This window comes from Dermacentor albipictus, chromosome 3 (assembly GCF_038994185.2).
Source record: "Dermacentor albipictus isolate Rhodes 1998 colony chromosome 3, USDA_Dalb.pri_finalv2, whole genome shotgun sequence".
Classification (NCBI taxonomy): domain Eukaryota; kingdom Metazoa; phylum Arthropoda; class Arachnida; order Ixodida; family Ixodidae; genus Dermacentor; species Dermacentor albipictus.
The window spans coordinates 67,649,780-67,669,041 of NC_091823.1; the positions used below are offsets into that span (position 1 = coordinate 67,649,780).

At 45.0% G+C, this 19,262-nt stretch overlaps 1 protein-coding gene across 12 annotated transcripts in view; it reads left to right on the top strand.

The window, feature by feature from the left end:
- The window catches only part of LOC135905513 (cell adhesion molecule Dscam1-like), a 910,071-nt gene that overhangs the window by 888,961 nt on the left and 1,848 nt on the right, over positions 1-19,262 (top strand). For 11 of the 12 annotated variants that reach the window (XM_070535540.1, XM_070535538.1, XM_070535541.1 and 8 more), the window contains 11 exons: positions 174-332; positions 4,277-4,347; positions 6,203-6,524; positions 8,063-8,161; positions 10,745-10,939; positions 11,611-11,928; positions 13,182-13,352; positions 13,953-14,191; positions 14,857-14,920; positions 16,466-16,550; positions 17,637-17,779. In XM_070535540.1, coding sequence (XP_070391641.1) covers positions 174-332; positions 4,277-4,347; positions 6,203-6,524; positions 8,063-8,161; positions 10,745-10,939; positions 11,611-11,928; positions 13,182-13,352; positions 13,953-14,191; positions 14,857-14,920; positions 16,466-16,550; positions 17,637-17,779 — 1,866 coding nt within the window. Of the gene's footprint in view, positions 1-173; positions 333-4,276; positions 4,348-6,202; positions 6,525-8,062; positions 8,162-10,744; positions 10,940-11,610; positions 11,929-13,181; positions 13,353-13,952; positions 14,196-14,856; positions 14,921-16,465; positions 16,551-17,636; positions 17,780-19,262 lie in introns of those variants that run through there. The other variant, XM_070535548.1, reaches the window with a different exon arrangement.

The window sequence follows — 19,262 nt, forward strand, 5'->3', positions numbered from 1 at the left end:
AACTCATGGTGACTTATTTAGCCCCTACCCCCCCTTTTTAAATATTACTTTGAAAAAAAATCTGTAAGTGTAAACTTTTCTCGTCTTTTTTTTTTTTCGCCATCCTTGGTTCCTTGCACCACTCCTCCACCCTGTGAATGCCGCCTCGGTGTCAACACCTGTCGGTGCGCAAGGCCTTTGGCAGGACACTCTCACGGTCTCTGGGTTGGAAACAAAGGCAACGGTGCGTGGACTGCTGCCGATGACTACCTATCACCTGCGCGTGCGCGCTGACAACATTCTTGGGATCAGTGACTACAGCACACCTGCCGAGTTCACCACATCTAAAGAACGTAAGTAGTGCGAACATATGCTGTTCCTCTAAGAGGCATGTTCGTGGCTGCTATACCTACGTGAAAAAAAAATGGCTAAGATTGAGTGCCTATTTTTAAACCGACATAATAATTAAGCATTGTGAATGTGCCAGTATTGTCTCAGTTAACAGCAAAGGGTGGGCTAGCAAACAAACTCACAAACCCAACCCACCATCTGCTTGGATTAGCGCCTAAGCAAATAATACTTGAAATGGGGGTGGGGGGGGGTGCAGAATCGCGATTAAAAAAATGAGGCAGTGTGTTTAATTTTCGGTCAGGCACTCCTGTCCTATTTTTGGAGGAGGAGGGAGGAGTAAAGAGAAAAGCAGAAGGCAGGGAGGTTAACCAGAATGACGTCCGGTTGGCTACCCTGCACCGGAGCAAGGGGAAAGGGGAAAACAAAGATGACAGGGAGAGAGAGGAGGGAACGAAAGAAGGAAATTACCGGTGAGTTCGTTGACGCGTGGGGTCCAATAGTAATTGCAATAATAGTCACAGACGTTCACACAAGCCGGTCGTCTTCAAGAAGCACAAAAGCCCCTTTACAGCTTTATGGGCCGACGAGCGATGGGGGTGGTGTTCCAGCAGCACGTGCACAGAACTGTCCGATTGCCCAGTTTTTGGAGAGCGTTAGTAAGTTCTGGTCTTTCTGGGGCATATCGTAGACAGTGGCACAGCAGGTGGTCGATATTCTCTTCGGTGTTGCAGACGTCGCAAGCTGCACTGTCGGTCGCTTGAATTAAAGTAGAGTATGCCTTTGTGAAGGCACACTCTACTTAACCAAAGGAGACAGAGAAGCGTGGCTTCACGTCGAGGAAGTCCGAGTGGAAGTTAGAGTTGCAGTGAGGGGTTTCATCGATGCACTCGCGTAAGCCTCAAGTTTGGCGAGTTCCACTCGGTGATTGAGAGACTGCATGCCAGCTGTTGAAGCTGTCTTGCGGCGTCTGTCCTCGAAAGCGGAATTGGAACGCTGTGCTCTTCTTGATGTGCTGTGCGAGCAGCGTTATCGGCGCAATCATTGCTACTGATTCCGAAATGGCCAGGTATCCACTGAAAAACAATCTATTTTTGGACTTCGTTAACTACAATATGCCTACTCGGAAGTGTCTGCGAAATAAAGAACAGAAATTTCAGCAGAAGCAATAACATTTAAAAACTATTATTTGAGCACTAACTTATTTTTATTTTATCGCATTTTATGCATTTTATCTTCTGATAAGCAAGCCCGCGGGCAACAGTCAGACCAGATACAGTCGATGAAGTGCAAAACAAATGCATAAATATCCGCGAGCAGGATGATAAACAGCATAGTGAATCACCAAAAGATTGCAGAACTGCATGCAGCGGCATGCCTGAATTTACTTCAGTTAGCTTCAGTTTAGCTTCTAGGAGATAGGTTCACAAACGATGAGGTCCGCAAATTTTGGAGGAACAAACAGCATATTAGCGCATCCTCAGTGGATAGAGAGCAGCACGGTGTATCTGAAATAAAAATATTGCATTCTTCTGCCTGCGCTTTTCCAGCTTTAGTGCTCTGGCAGTGGTGTAATGGTGGCATCAAATATAAGTTGGAAATGCTGATAAAGCGGGTTCCTAAACGGCGCCCTCGCAGTCGGCATCAGTGAATGTCAAGGACCCCGTCTTTATTCTAGTAGTTTCACCACGATAAGTATGACCTCCAGTAGGTGTCGTAAAGTAAGTAAGTCTGGGATTTCACGTGCAAAAGCAACAATATCATTATGAGGAATGCCGTAGTGAGGCAGTGCAGAGTAATCTTAAATCGCCTAGAGTTTTCTTTATTTCTAACAGGCGCCTTATTCTGAGTACATGTCGTAAACGATCGCGCTTGGCCCCTGATACGTGCGGTCGACGAAGTTCTCCGAAGAACCGCACCAAGACCACTTATGTTAATAGCACCAGTTCTAGAAGTCTTGCAAATGGAGCTTTTTTTCTTTATCTACCGAAATTACTTTCCTCTTCCTCGTTTTTTAACTCTAGTTTCAGTTCAGAAAAAAGTATTCAATGAGCACCGCTTGCTCGCTTTCGCACTGCCTTCGAAGATAATAAAAAATAAATAATATAGTATCCTCGAAGCCAACGCACAAATGCCAGCAAGCGGTGCTAATTAAATACTTTTTCTGCGGAACGCAAACACCCGAGGGCTAGGCAAGCTAGTGATACTTAATAGTGCGCACACTGTTCGAAATTGAAAGTAAACGAAAAAAGAAACACCGTATATAGGGAAGAAAGAAAATGCTAATCCATGATGTACACTGAACCATGGAGAAGCCTCGTTTTTTCGCTCGAAGTTTTCATTATCTCGTGAGGGCTGTGACCAAAATTGCACTTTAGCGCGCTTTCCACTTCAATATCATCGGTCTTAATGACAGTTTGGTTCCCTGTTTAAAAAATCATTGGCAATGTGAACTTAATTGCAAACGACTCTTCTTTGGTCACTTAACATCATGATTTGTACATATTTCCTTGCCTTTCTTATTGGTTAAATCAACATGGCATTCTGTAGTACGCTAGATATTTTCAATCTCGTGCGCACTAGCTACTAATCAGAGAACGTATTGACATATTGTTGCTGATGCGTTTGTTTGTGCGGACTTTTATTAATGAAATGTAGAATAATTGGATCGTTGAAGAAATGTGTTGTAAAGAAAATGTCCTCGGAAAAAGAAATAGTGACGGAGAAAACAATTCGTTTAAGAAAAAAATGACCCCAAGTGGAAACATCGCTCCTCGAGAAACTCATTTCGCCATCAGAGGCAATGAATTTTCAAGTTCTTCCCTGGTACAGTATTGAGCGATCTTGTGCCCTGAAGCAAAGCACTCGACGGCGGAATAATTGACGAGGCTTATTAGCCAGTAGCGTTGAGAAACATGAATTACATCAAAATAGTTTACCACATATCGTTCTTCTGGTATTTCTTCTCTCAACAGACGCACGCCATGCTCGACATCTTCAAGGCGTATACACGAGTACCGAGCGAACGCGCCCAAACAGAGCGACAACCAAGCACATCCGCTGAACTACATAATGGAAGGCAGAGTGCTGCTGTGGAATTTGCTTGACCTATCTTTGTGCGCTTTCTCAGCGTAATATGTAATCTTGCACACGCTGCTAGTTGTCAGTAGGAGATTATATCTCATATGCCAACGCATTTTTTATGACAGTGCACTGGATTCTATAGGGGTAATTGGGGATATAAATATTGGGGATTCTACTGGGGAAACCCGAATATTGGGGATTCTGTTCTAGCCTTTAGGGTACTTTTTACTTACTTTAAACGAGGGACAAAATTTTCCGGTGTCACTTCTTCCAGGGCCATTTTTCGCCAGAACCCGAGCATCTCTCAAACCTTAAGCACACGTTGAAACCACTTCAGGTCGAATGAATATGCATGACAAGTAGCCTGTTGTCGAAATATGCTGTACTAGAGTGCAATGCACTGTGTTTTACTGTCTTCATTCCCGAAGCGGGGCAGGTCTGACACAATCCCTCAATTATGCATTGGTATTGAAAGCAAAGACCGCGAATACAACGACTTAACATTGTGGTGAAATAGCGTGATATTGGTATTTGATACCAAGAGGACATTCCAAAAGCTGCTAGTCATTTTCAAGGAGAGCTCTTCATTTGAGTGTTTTTTCTTCCATAAAAATGAAGTGTACACGCTCTTTTTGGCACGTAGTGCCAAAGCAACACACGAGAAATAGTTTCGTATGATTAGAAAATATACACCTGCTTTTACTTTGAGAGCTAGCAAACCAAACATGAATACCTATTTTTCTTGCCCATTCATGTCATAATTTTCTGCGGTGGTGCGGTTTCTTCCGGTTTATTCTTTGGTGTGCTTGCCTTCTATTCGAAACTCAAGTTCCGGTGTCATTCCGTTTTGCACATTTCAATGCAGCTCCTCGGTTTCCACCGAAAAACGTCCAAGCGACAGCGATGAATACGAGGACCATCTCTGTGTCTTTTGACGTGAGTATATTGCGTTATCTCTGTTGGTATCTGATAAGGCTTCTTTTCCCGGCAGTTCTCGGCGTACGGTCGCCGTCAAGCAATGAAATAACTTCCAACGATACACGTCTTCATGAGTAGATTACTTTCTTGCTTTGTTCCCCGCTCCCTGTGAGATATGATTTCCTTCGCACATTATACCCAACCCTTGCTTGTCCTTTTAGTTTAATTTAAACGGACGTCAGCGGCTGCTCGGTTTAATTACGAAGCCGTCCGGGAAGTTTTGGGCCTCTGGCAGATGTCAAAGAACTATCTCGTGTGCTTTGAAACTTTCCAGTTGACTGAGTTTTATCGTCTTCTGTTTCGTGGAACTAATTTTCTAGCAACCAATTCGGTGCCCCGTATGCTTTTTGCGCCCTGTGAGGCGTCTCGAATTTCGACTTTTATGGCTTGCGAGACATCTTACGCGAACTGCTTATTACCAGATTGCGCGTTTCCGTTATATCATACGGTGGGTGCTCCTCTCTGTTCATAATAAACTGAATAACTTGAGAATCCGGCCCGCCTCTCTCCCCCTTCCCTGCGCCAAGAAAAAAATGAAAATAAAGGGTTGTTGAATATGTCAGCGAGACCCAACACTACAAGGGTACCCATGATATCTACGCATCTCGTTCCGGTCACTCGTACTGACTTTCCAGTTATTACTGTGAAACATTTTTTTTGCGAGTTTAGTGCATTGCTATTTATTCACTCTGTCAGGCTTTTGCTAGAATAGCTTAATGGGAGTGATTCTTTTCAAACATCACTGCGCCTGTTTTTTTAGCTTGTTTCGTACGAATTTAGAACGGTAGAATTTTTCTGCACTAGATAAGATTACTTGTAAATTGGGACATTCTGAAGACTGAGATTCAGGGTGTTCTGACGATTCGTAGCTTACCAGACTGTCGACTGTACTAACCCCGTATCATGAAGGCATTTTAATTATAAAGGTGAAATTTACTTGGTTGTTCACATTTTTCCTCATAAGGATAGTGCAGCAGTTGCAGTGCGAAGGCTTCCCCTAGCCTGAGCACTAATGGCAATTGCGGGCAACCCAGAGGCTTACCACATGGAATAAGAGGTCGATAATAGATCATGAACATGTCCTTATTTTCGTACATCGCGTGCTTTAAAGTTACTGACCCATCACGGGATGCCACTAGCCTCTGTCCTGTAGTGTAGCCTGCACACAGATTCGGACATGAGCCGCGGCTCCATATATTGCTATGGTACACATTTCTACGCACGCAAACTAAGCGCGGAGTCAGGCGAGCATGACTATCGCTGCATAATATTATGTGGCGTAGATTGAGGCACCGCTCTCATTATGAAGGGCAAAGCAAGTATAAGTACTATGGTGTACTGTGGTTTTTCTTCGTACATTGCTTTAAGGGTACATTCATGACGTTACGTAATTCGGCGGGACCTGAGACAAAACATAAGGACTTCTTTTACAACAGCTGGTATGAAATAGCATCTCTAAAAAAACAATAGAATGAGGATTACAAGAGCTTTACATGCACTTCGCATACATTCAATGATATGCTCGTTTTGCATCCCTCAAGGAGTGGGGAGTGAAGGGAGAATTACATTGAGGAATGATAAAGGCAAAATAGGCATCCTTTCTGTGCTCAGGAAGGCTGCCTTTCTGAGCGTACTGTGTCACGTTATCGCTTCGTTTCTACCTTCCCTCGTTTTCTGCGGACGTTTATAGGGATCTGCCAATAGCAATGTGCTTTAAGAAAATCTCTCAGTACCGAAATATTTAGCGTTCACCCATCGCCCTTTCATGCCTTATCTTCCTCGTCACTTTTTTTTTTTAAATTGTCGTCATCAGAATCCCAGGCACACAAAAGCGGACGACCAGGTGGAGGGGTTCTACGTGGGCTACCGCGAGCTTTCCAGCCTAGACGCGTTCACCTTCAAGACGTTCGACGCCTCGCCGCCGCTGCTTTTGGCTCCCATCAGCCACGACCACGCCTCTGGTCAGAGCGAACTGGGGACGGCCGGTGCGGCAGCGGAGCCACCGCCCCACCGGCTAAGCTACGAGCTCACGGGATTACGCCGCTCCACGGAGTACGCAGTCACCGTGCAAGCTTTCAACGCCAAAGGTGCCGGACCCCAGTCGGAGGTGGTCAGAGTGCGGACCTTAGATTTTGGTAAGAAATCGCTACCAATATTTCATCGTTCTCTTTCGCTGGCCGAAGCACCGTCTACCAAGTACTGTCATTTCTAGATGCTTGTGTCGCATTTATGCTACCAGCATCTGAGTATCAAGATGCGCAATAGTTATTAGGCCACTAGCCGAGGCTGTACTTGTGTCAGATACGCTGAAGGAGTGCTTCAAAATTCGGGATCCCGGCGCAGAGCGAAATTATCAGCCCATTTTTCAATCAACATCGCCTTGCTTATCGGAATTTCTGTTTGCCTAAATATTTTATTTTGCTTCATATTTCTTTCTGGTGACATCTACATTTTTAAATACCCGTAGCGAATGTGACAAGCAACATCTCTAGCTAGTTGGTGCACAGTCCATGCAAAGTGCAAGTGTTTAGCGATCTCTTAAAGGGGCATAATTGCTCTTTGGTAAAAAGGATTATTGACTTAGGCTGTTTTTCTTTACCGGTGCGTCTGCGGTTTGACGTGATAATTACAAAACCAGAGCCACCTTAAACGCCGACATCTACAGCCGTTAGCGCTTCCAAGAAGTCACTCGAGCTGTTCGCTTAATGGGTAGGGCTGTTATGGGACAGTTTTGAAGGATACCATGTTATAGAGTGAACAAAAGATGGCCGCTCTCGACTGCTCGTTACTTGAAAACTTCCTGTTTTGTCTGACTGCTTCATCGGCTGACGTAACAGCAACGTATCTTAGACGATAACATCCAGTAAATGCAACCTTCCATACAAAAACCACGTCAATACTGCCTCAGAATGACGAGTTACATGTCTGAATACTTTCTGCGAACATTCCGAGAGGAAAATAACGAAATAACAGAGGCCGTCCGTGCTTTACAATGTAGTCTCGTCTGTTGCGAGCGTGCACCAATTTTCGGGCATTGCGCAAATCTTTGCGAAATCCTTATCCAAAAGCACATTTCAGTGCATTCACGGAAGAGTGATCATTGTACGAGCACTGTGCACACACACATTCACACCATGACAGTGACGATGATGAATGAAATTTCTGCCTCAGCAAGCGCGAATCCTTCAATAAGCTTGCCATTGGTTACCGCGGTTCGTAGTGATAGCAAATAGGAACTTTCTTCTTGGTAAGCGCACATCACCTTTCATCCGCGCTCAATAACGTATGTTTTCACATCTCGCACACGCTCTCTATTCAGAGCTCATTCTTCATAAATGGGCGGGGCGGAGCCGGTCAATATCACCCCGTCCACCATGCTGCCCAGCCGTCTTTCATTAATCGTCGTCTTCGGCGAGCCCTCCATTAAAGGCGCCCCAAACTAGCTACGTGAACCCCTGTGGGCACGATATTGCTGTCGTCGTCTCCTGAGCACTCCGTCTCTGTCCAGAGGAGCGTCTCTCCATAAGACGTCTCCTTTTGAAAGCGCCGCCTCTCTTCGTCTTTCCTTCCCGCGGACGCGTTGTTTCTTTGTGCGCACCCTTTTTTTTTCGTTTACTTTCTACTTCCGCGCAACCTTTCCGCCATCTGACCTCTCCACACGGGACTGCTGCAGACCCACCGGGTGCCCCACACTTGCGGATAGGCGGAACTACGGCTCGGTCCATATCCGTCAACTGGGAGAATGAACATCTTCAGGAGGCCCCAATCACGGGTAAGAAACAAAGTAATGAAAGCACATTTCTTTTTTTTTTCCTTGTTCGAGCAGTTTCGTGCTACCCTTCGGTGAGTTCATGCGGTCAGCTCATGCATAATTTATTAGCCAAAGTTATTATATTTTTTGCTTTTGCTTACGGAGTTTACTACGTTTACCTGCTATATTTGTCGCAATTTCGTCCTCTTGACGACTGTATAGAAAAACCCCTTGAGGGTACGGGCAAGAACATTTTCTTTGCGGTTGGAAAAAGCTGATTATTACATCTCCTTAACCACTCCAACCTATATATAGTGAGAAATGTCTATTTTGACTTAATAAACATGCCGGGAGTTCATTAGTGAGGAGAACGTCAGCCTGATGTGTAAGGACGTGCTCGGGAATTTTCATTCGGCTTTATCGGACAGCTCCTCTTTTTTTTTTTTCATTTGCTGACTACGGCATAAAGCAGGCAGCCTCCACAAAAATAAAGACCTGCTAATTTTTGTGAGTCTCTAGTCTGCACAAGTAGGAAAAACGGTATCGAAGTATCGGGCTCGGTTCCTGCATCAGCAACCGCCTTACTAGGTCCATGCTTAAGAACTGGAGCTGGTCATAAATATTACCGTGACTCGCACTATGGCTTGTTCATAATCAGATCATGAATTCGCACGTAACCTCTCAACCCTCCCCCCCCCCCCTCCCTCAGGCACACACGCCCACCCTAAATAGAAAAGAAGCGAGAGAAACAGGTTCTAACGTACGATTGCATCGCCCTCAGGCAACGCTTTCCCTTCCAGGCATTTACCCTCCTCATTTATGGGCAAATAACCACGTACGGCGTAATCACGCAGTGTCTTGAAAGCCCGCACTTTCGCACGAATTTTTTTTCACTCAACATGTTGCAGCACACGTTTTATTTAGGGTCTTAGTGGCTATTGCTTTCTGCTACTGAGCGCAAGGGCACTAGTTGGTATTGTACCATGACGGCCGCCTTCCGGTGAGTGCTAAATGTGCAAAATTATCATGCCCTAAATTTTAATGCACGTGTATAAGCACGTGTCACATATTTTTACCATATCGTTTAACTGCACAGTTTCTTAAATGAGGCACTTTTTTTTTATTGATATGATATAAGGAGATGTTGGCGCGCAATTTAAGGCGCTGGCTACTCCTTATCTCTTGGGTGGTTCCGTCACACATAATTCAGGGTTCACGGTTACATATCACATAATCTTTTCCCACAAGCACCAGGACTTATAAAGCAACGTTTCCACAGGAAGACTATGGCAAATGTCTCCACACCTATGTAGTCGAAAGTCTCAAAAGTACAAACGATACTGTCGCCTAATAACACATTTTCTAGTCAGCGGGTCAGCGGGTCAGCGGGTACATACAATATACATGGCAAATGTCTCCACACTTATGTAGTCGAAAGTCTCAAAAGTACAAACGATGCTGTCGCCTAATAACACATTGTCTAGTCAGCGGGTGGTATATACATCGTGTAAATATATTAGCACATACATTCACAACAGAGCAGTCAACATAACATAATTCCCAAACAGATGGATATATAGAGTGACATTGAAATGAACAGAACAATGAAAACACTAATAACGTCCAACAATACCGCTGTCTTCAAAAAAAGTCTTTAGTGCTTTTAAAGCGCTCTTCTACAAGGCCATTGTTGGCCAAGGGCCCAAAAGTTTCCTTAAACTGAAAGGTCTGCGGTCTAATTTACTTAGCGCTGATTTAAGTCGGCATCTTGGTGTGTCGTGATGTGGGCAGTCTAGAAGGAGGTGATATATATCTTCATCTGCAAATCCACAGTCACATTCGGGGGTTTCCGCTCGGCCAAATCTGTGTAAGAAATGCTTTGTGTAGGCAGTGCCTAGCCTTAATCGATGAATAAGCGTTTCCATAGTTCTATCTAATGACCATGAAAATTTGAATTCAATAAATGGATCAATATGATATAAGTCAGAGCTCTTAGAATTCTGGTCAAACCAAGTGTTTCTAGACATGTTGAAAGACGTTGTCCTTATGATGCAGCGTAATTCATTCTTTGATATTGGGAGTGGAGCCGTATCATTTTTCAAGTGCGCTTGTCGTGCTGCTTCATCGGCTGCTGTGTTACCAGAAATGTTGCAATGCCCTGGTATCCACTGGAATGCTATTGCATGTTTCGCTTCGCTTGCCTTTGTGAGGTTTTTAAGTGTTTCATATATTATACTGTCGCTGAATGTTTTCCCCTTTGTGCTGCAGAGTGATGTTAGAGCCGCCTGTGAATCGCTGAAAATTACCCATTTTTGTGCTTCTGTTACTGACAATATAAATTTTACCGCACATAGGATTGCGAACAGTTCAGCCGTTGTGGACGAAGTCGCACGAGATAACTTAAATGATTCTTGTTTGTTGAGGTGCGGTATAATGAATGATGAAGTTGAAGAGGTTGCTGTACTGGAGCCGTCTGTATTGGTACATGGTCTTTAATTGGTACATGACGAGGGCCACAGTTATGACTCCGAGCAGTTAGCCCATATGCTTAGGACTTGCTTTACTCAGCCGAGTCTGTTGTCTGGTCTGTCGGTGCTACTGCAGGTTTCTCGTTGTGCTACAAAGTGGAAGGGAGCGCGGGCAGTGAGTGGCACGAAGTCTCTGTGCCGCACGACCGCCGGGCCTTCACGCTAACGGACCTGCAGTGTGGCACCGAGTATCTCGTTTACATCCGGGCCGCTAACCGCGCCGGCAAGGGACCCCAAGGGGAGACAATCAGCGTGCGGACCAACGGAGGACGTGAGTGTTCTGTGGCGCTGTTGAATTCTTGCCTTATGCAGCTATTGAAATTCGCCAGATGCCACACTTCAGGGCTTTGTGCGGCTCCCAGAAACTGCAAAGCTTCTTGCGTACCTCGAGCTCTTTGCGGTCTCACATAATTTGGTTAACGAGGTGAAGCAGTGGCTATAGATTAAATAAAACGCGGCCTCCGCGCAATTTGGCTGTAACATGGATAACTCATTAATTTGGGCATAAAGATTGCAACAAATACAAGAAAAGAAGAAGAACTAACCGCAATTGTGCCTATAACAGTTTGTTATTGAAGAAGCATAAGTAGCCCGAGCCACATATGTATCACTTAATGCGGAGGTTCCTTTTGGTAAAGAACCATTTTGGCCTAACTGTAACATATATCATAACCTGGCCGCTTTGTTCTACCGCAGACATGAAACTTCCACTCCGCCCCCCAGGAACCACTGAACGTGACTTGTGATATTCTTAAGAATTATGTAGTATATAATAGAAGGCGATCACATGCAGTCGCAACATTTTGGCGATTGGCCTAAGTTGAAGATAAACGGCTCAGCTTCCGAATAACACTGAAGGAATGTTTTTTTAATGACTCGTAGCAGAAAAACAAAGAAAAGACTGAAACAGTATAGTTGATGCCGTCCGAACTTGCTTTACAGGGCCAGTGGAGCCCGACCCAAGTCGTTTGTTCGAGATCAACTCGACATTCGTGGTGCTGCACTTGGACGCCTGGGAGAGCGGGGGCTGCCCGGTCTCCTACTTCGTCGTCCAGTATCGACCCGAAGCGCGCACCGCTTCCCCGCTGTCCACCTCAACCGAGTGGACGCTTCACTCGAACAATGTGGTACCGCAGCAGCAGCTCGTGCAGCTCGCAGACCTGGCCCCGGGTTCCTGGTACACGCTTCTCATGTCGGCCCACAACGACGCGGGCTCCACTGAGGTGGAGCTGAGCTTTGCCACGCTCACGCTGACGGGAGGTGAGCCTAGGCATTCTATGGGTGTCGTTGCGCGTTGTTCAGAGTGACGTATGAAATAGCATGCCCGGAGGCCTAGGAAATTTTGTGATGATTTGCTGAGAAAAAGGGTCGACGGAACAACGAGAGTAAAATAAAGACACAAAAGACGTCATGACATGTTCGCCATTTCCGTGGTCCCTTGCGGCAGCACCTTTCTACATCGGCATCCTTCCAGGAAAATGCTCCTCACGCAAGTTACTCACTGGCCTGTTAATCGGTTGCGCTCGGCTTTCCGCGTTTTCCGGTGATTCTATCATATCAATTTTATGCTCTCACCGTCTTGTAAAATGTCAACTAGATGAGCCGGACGCACATGAGCTTTTATGCTTTACAATAAAAATGATGCTGTCCCGTTCCGTTTCATTGTTATTTATATTTTATTTTCAATATTGCTACGCTCAGTTGAGAGTATAGCTGGTGGGCATTACAAGGACAATCATCTTAAAAAAAGAAAAAAATTCCAAGGAAATACTGAAGCACATCCACTAGGGTAGCATTAAAGCAATAAATATTGTCCAAGCAGTTTTTCATGCAAAAACATCTATATTGCAATAAAGTTTAACAGTGCCCAATCAAGGACATCTTGAAAAGAAATTTATTATACAAAATATTATTCGAGACCATTGCAGTAGCACGAAACACTACCCACTAAAATATCTATACGATATGGGCCAGGTGGCGTTACCTGATTACTGTGTTCGTATAGGTGCTCGGAAAAAAAAACGTTTTCAAGCCACTGAGTACATTATCTACGCTCTCTCAGAGTTGGGTGATGACTATCGTTGCAGATCACTGCCTGCTACCGACACTGGAGTCGCAGTAACATCGACACTCGAATTCATCAATAGTGGGCGAACAGTAGAAGCCTCAGCGTAGAATCTTTATTTTCACGAAGAGATTTTTGTTTCCTGTGATACCTTCACCCTTCCGCAGACAAGTCACCTTCTCTAAGCGTTTTCACCAATCTCGGGCCTCCCTTCTTCGGCAACGATTGATTCACCACTGCTACAGAGTTTTAAATACTATGTGGGCCAGCTTCTTTATCTACACTGAACTCAACAGCTCGACGAGTTCTAGACGAACGCCTTAAGGAAGGAAACAGTTAGGCAGTTATTCTTTTGCATAAAGTGGTCGTGATACTCTTTTCAACTTCTCTTTAATGAGCACTGAAAAGAGCAAGCAACACAGCTTCATTGCATCGTGCTTGCACGCAGAACTGCCTTCCCGCAGCTACGAGCTGCTGGACCCTCAGGTGACCTTCTACCGGCACCTCACTGTGACTGTGCCCATCGTTAGCGCCATTGTGGTCCTGGTCATCGTAGTGGGCGTTGTCTGTGTCATCCTGCGGAGACGAAATTACGACCCTCGCCAGCGCATCGGTGATGGTACTTGAATCTGCTTCATATCACGATTTCTTGCTGTGTTCTTAATCGCACTGAGATAAGCGTAGATTCATAGCCTATTGTTTTTTAAATGTATTGAGGACACTGACATTACAGCATTCCACATTCTAGGATAAAACTTTTTTTCATTAAGAGGAAGCTTTCGCTGACTACGTGGGAAAGGAGAAATAGTTTTTTCTCGAAAACCGCTGCACGAAATTCGATGAAGTTTCTTGCATTTGAAAAAAAAGTCAAAATCTAGCGACTGCCGCAAGCGGATTTTTTATTAGCTGTTGCTTTTTTTTAATATAAAAATTGACAAACAGCACCATGTGGCTAAGATATGTCTTCGCTGTATTTCAGGCTTCGAGACGGCAAATGGTAAAGAACAATTTTTTTGCTATGCCTTATAACAGCAACCACACATGCAAGGAACGTGCCACGAGAAGGCGCTCTGCTCAAAGTGCTTGTCTGTAAAACCAAAATACGCCGAGCTCTCCCCCTATAGATGGCGCCACGTTTTTTCTTCACTGAAGTGCAATGCATGCCGAGAGATGGTGCGCCTCTGCTCATGGGTGAATACGCTCACTTTAATGGTCGCAGAAATGGTGGTTGCAGAGTGCTGCGACGCCAGCAAGGGGGACTTGATGCTGGCCGTGTCTCACGAGTCCCAAGCAAGGGAACCCGTCTACTACCCTGCGCCTTACACCACGCACAACAGAAGTGGCGCGGCTGGTGGCCCCGGAAGTGGTCAATGCAACAACGTAGCTGGATCCCGGGAAAGTGCCGGGGCGGACGACCCTAAAAGCCGCACATACGACGTGCCCTATCCCATCAAGAGAGTAGGTCAATATACAAGCCCCACTGCACTCTTTACTTCTTTATTTGATTCAATACCATAGTATGGCGCTGTTTAAAAGTTACTGAACTGACTTTACCATCACGGAGCTGCGTTGAAAAGTCAAACATGAATCCCGATGTCGTGGCTTGAGTTTGCAATAAATCTGAGTGGCTGACAGCTCCCGTAAAGCTGCAGTCAAAGTATTCGCCAAACGCATGTCGTTTCGCTAATCATAAGACAAAAAAGGTGCACAATAATTTCTGCACGGTTGGAGACCGCGATTAAAACGGCTGATATACAATTACGCTTGGAGCGGAAGTAGTCAGAAGCTATCTGCACTTGAGAACCATGTGTGGCGTAATCGCGTTCTCTTGTGAAGCCCCGCGCAAGCATGTGCAAAAACATTACTTTTTGGTGTGATAGCACCAAATTACCATCACCTAGCTTACGACTATGAAGACTATAGTATCAAGGATACGTCGGCAATGCACGATTAAAGGTACAGCACCCATCATCATGTTCTGAAACTGACGACAGTATGCCTACCAGTACATCATTAAAGTATCAGTTATCGTAAACTTCCCTTCACCAGCACTGCACAATCCAAAATTTTGAGAATACAAAGCCCGCTACGTCGACGTCATGCTTGCTTTTCTTGTGTTGCAGCTAGAAATGTGGGAGCCAAGTCCAGCGGAGCTGGTGACGTGCATGGAAGTCTACGAAAAAGCAGGTATGCATATGGTAACCTAATAATAATAATTGGGGTTTTACGTGCCAAAACCACTTTCTGATTATGAGGCACGCCGTAGTGGAGGACTCCGGAAATTTTGACCACCTGGGGTTCTTTAACGTGTGCATATGGTAACCTCGTCTTCACAGAGAAAGCTTGGTTTTAGTGAGTTGGTGTTAAATTTTAACATAAGGCGCGAATTGGTTATAGAATGCAACTTAATGCGGTGAATTTACAGTAGCTGTCCCCTTTTCGCTTTCTTCTACTAGTAAACAAGAGCATTAATATGCTCTACATTTAGGTGTCGTTGTCGAGTGCCTTGTGAAGATCCAACGACTTTCATTGAAGAGCGCTTCGTGCATGCAGAATGCTTTTTTTTGTTGAAATCTTGAGCCTCTAAAACCGGAAGATGAGGTCTTGACTGCCTGGATGTGGCTGGTAGAAAACAGATAGCTTCCGGTGTGTTTTGACTTTCGTTTGGCGCGTTTATCTGTACGGCCGTTTCTTGGGAAGCATGTGCGGTGCGTCAACAAATTTGCATTTATTAGAGAGAATGCCCGTATCATGGAATTTCTTATTCGTGTATAGTCTGTAATTCTTGTGTCGTTTACTGCGCCATGTATTACCAAACCAACTCCCCCAGTTTTTTTCTTCTTGTATACCTTTATACATTGTGGATCCAAGGCAGGGGATGCAGCTCCTTTAAATTTGCGAAACACAAGAATCGGCATTTGGGGCCGCAGGTCCGGCTGTAAGCTGAAGTTCCTATGTGAGACTCAAAGGGCCATTTTGTATTTCTCGGTGTTTTAAAGGGCGAAAATTATTTCTAGAATAAAAAATGACACGCCATTGCACCCCTGCGAAGTTGAATGCCCAGCGAAGCTGCTGAAAGCCACCACTACAACTGCTTAGAGGGTATGCAATGCTTTATTGGTATAGAGTATAGGTAGTAATAGTAAATTCGAGTAATGGTAGTAATGGGCGTAATTGTAATTTTGGCAGCACGCTGTCGCTTGTCATATTGCCGTTTCCTTTGCCTTTGCCACTGCTCGTATTGACGCTGCTCCTCGGGAAGTCCTAGCTATGTATTGCCTACCCGTAGAGGGGCTGCAACAACAACGAAATATTTGCTAGTCTGGTTTTCTTGTACGTGAAAGGTCAGTGACGTCACACCTCACGTCGCAAGCTACCAACGTCGGGGCAGCTTGGATAAGAGTAATCATTACCAGGATACATTTGTGAGGAGCGCTACGTGCTTTGGATCGTTATCAGGAGCGCCTTATCATCAACGATGCGGTTGGTATGCTTGTTTTCTGTTTGTTCTTTATAGAAAGAAATGTTGTGTTGTGTGTTGCATGCGTGATACCAAAAAATGTATGCACTTTTCGCGCCATTCGCCGAAGATATATTTTTTCATCGCTGGAGATTATATATATACATAATATTTCGTGAGGACGTGTCGTGAGAAATTCGGACCAACTTGAGGGTAACAGCGTCGCTTTAAAAGAAACAAAAAGAACAACCTGTATGCCCCAATGCATGCAGGCCAAGAAGCAATCTACAGAAGCTCGCCGTTCCACATATCGAAGCCGAAGGCGCGCAGAACGAGATGGAGGGACGATGGTGACAGGTAAGTCCCGTTTTTTTTCCGAACACAGAATTCAGACCTAAAGTTACGAAAAGCGGGCAGCACAGAGAAAATCAATGAAATTATGTATTCCAGAGATAGAAAGTGAGGATCAAATTTTTGTATGAAAACTTAGTGGAAGTGGCAACAATATCGGTCCCGCTCGGTATTTGAATAAGGTATTTTACCCCGACATGTTTATTCTAAGAAAGAAGTATGATACGACGCAAGCCAGCACGTTTGACTGAAGAAACGTCTACTTTAGCTCCTTATTATGTCATGATAAAGTAAATGACGCCGAATAAGCGCACTGTTTTCATGCCGGTTCAACTGCGAATATGAAAATATCAGTTTCCATACCATGCCAGTATAGAAGTACCAGGTGCTTATTACCTACTCAGTAGCAGTGTGCAACTCTTTGTCTACAGATGGCAAGCTATATTTTCTGATTAGCCGTGCTACAAGTCTCCTACAGAGGGGGAACTTAAATGACTTCAGTAGGGCATCCTTGATTGCGAAACCTCATATTTCGCTCGAGTTTCAACAGATGAATGATGAAATAATTATAGGATACAAGTGTTTGTTGTATGACTAGAGTACGTTACTTCTCACACTATATTTGTACCTAATGCTTTGTGTCTAAGGTTACGAAACATATCTCTTGTAACTCAAGAGATAAGTGCTTTATTAGGCGACAGCCGGCAACATAGTCTGTGGTTGCAGCTCGGTGGCCATTGTAGCATTATATTTTTTTTAGGTGGCATTAGGCCACTGCTTTGATTCCAATGAGTACTGAGAGAAAAATGGTCCGTTCGATTAGATTATGATCAGGTTAGACAAACCCTGTGGACGAGCATTAACGCGGAGCGCTCGGCGATGTGGCTTCTGTCATAGTGCACAGTACAACGTCGGGATTTAAAAAGTCACTGATTACTCTCAATTATCATGCCTGCGATATTCCTTCATCAATCATCATTTGTAAAACCAGATGGAGTTGAAATTCCTGCTAAGAAATTGTTGAAACAGCGCTAAATACGCGCCTTCGAGCTCCTCTTTTACTCCCGGCCCTTGACCCCTTGACACCGGCAGAAGTTCCGGGAGCGAGGAGAACGACCCTGAGGACCTGCTGGACGAAGAGCGTGGTGGCACCATGCCTCAGACGCTCATTGTGCCTCTAGACAAGTTCTCGTCCTGGGACCTCGACCCCGCCAGGGAGGACACGATCCCTTCCTGTGCGTACCACTATCGCCTGTGACAGCCATTCCGCTATTCTGCTAGCACTTTTCAGTTGATCTGCTAGGAGACACGTGGACAAAAAAAGTATTTGATTTTTTCATCATAGGGCTGTCAGCAGACAGCAGGCACCGTTAGCTATTTTAAATGTACGTGATTGACCTAGATAACCTGTCCTAATTGGGCCATCTGCCTACATGAAGAACTTGTGAATTAGCGATAGAAGTGAGAATGAAACGCTCCTTTGGGGCTTATTACCCGTCACTACTGCTATAACAACCCGTTTGTTCCTCATTAAGGGGATGTGCTTCGCTTAAGACAGCTACTGAAAATCCCTGCAGTAACAATCATAGGTCTGTCTTGTACGCGCTACAGCTAACATGCCGGCTCTTACTGATCAGTAATCGCATTAGGGGCACGTTGACGAACTTGGCAAGTTCCTTGTTCCTTGGCAAAGCCTCCTTGTTCTCTGCAGCGCAGCATTGGGGAACCAGCTAGCTTGCACTCGGAGAATGATGACAATTATCGCTTAGATTCGGGCGCACACTTCTGAGTCTTTTCTGCCGCAATTGTTCTTTTGTGTTTTTTTATTTTATTCTTTAGCACAATAAGACAAGTAGAGCACAATGGACATTATACAAGAGCACAAGAGGTTGTCACAAGGTATAGATTACTAAGGGAAAGTAGTAGGTCAGCAGAGCTCACGTCTCAGATGTTCACGTGACACGTATTGCAAGTAAGTTTGAAAACTCAGATGAAAGACTTCATTAGACAGTTGCCGATACGCAGACTAATGAAAGACTTCATTAGACAGTTGCCGATACGCAGACTCTGTATCCAATCACGCCTCATACTTAAACTCACGCCAGCCACGGTAAGGTGCTGGTTTCGGGTGCTGGTATTTTTAATAAGCAAGTGGCCGGTAATTTCTGGCTTACGTTTTTCGCCGAGCCTGCCTCAGTCACTGACAAAAGGCAATGTTGAATTTGCATAATACTTAACTAATACATAAACATGGAAAATGACATTAAATTTTACGGAGATAAATCTCTCCTCAAGTACTCTGACGCCGGTGCCATAAATGCCGTTGATAATTGTTGTCGTAGGGAAGTCAACAGTAATTGGGATATCTTTGTTTGTCAAACGACGCCTGCAGCGTTAACTTAGTGATTGCGCACTGGCCTCGCATGTGAGAGTTACTGGCTTCTCAACCCGTTGGCGCCGTAAACCCACCGGTTATTCTAATGAGTATAGATGTCCCCTGGCCTGATTCTCGGCTGACTGTGGGGACGCTCATCTCAAAACGGGGAGTTCTGCAGATATTTCTAGCCATGGTGTCGGGCTCCCCCTGTCCGAACACAGACGACCTTGCTGGAGAGCATCCACCGCGGCTGTGGGAGGTAGACCAGAGCTGCCCCCGAGTACCCACCAACAAAATACTCGTATATACGAGCGGGCTCCCGGTTTGGTGCTTTGACCATT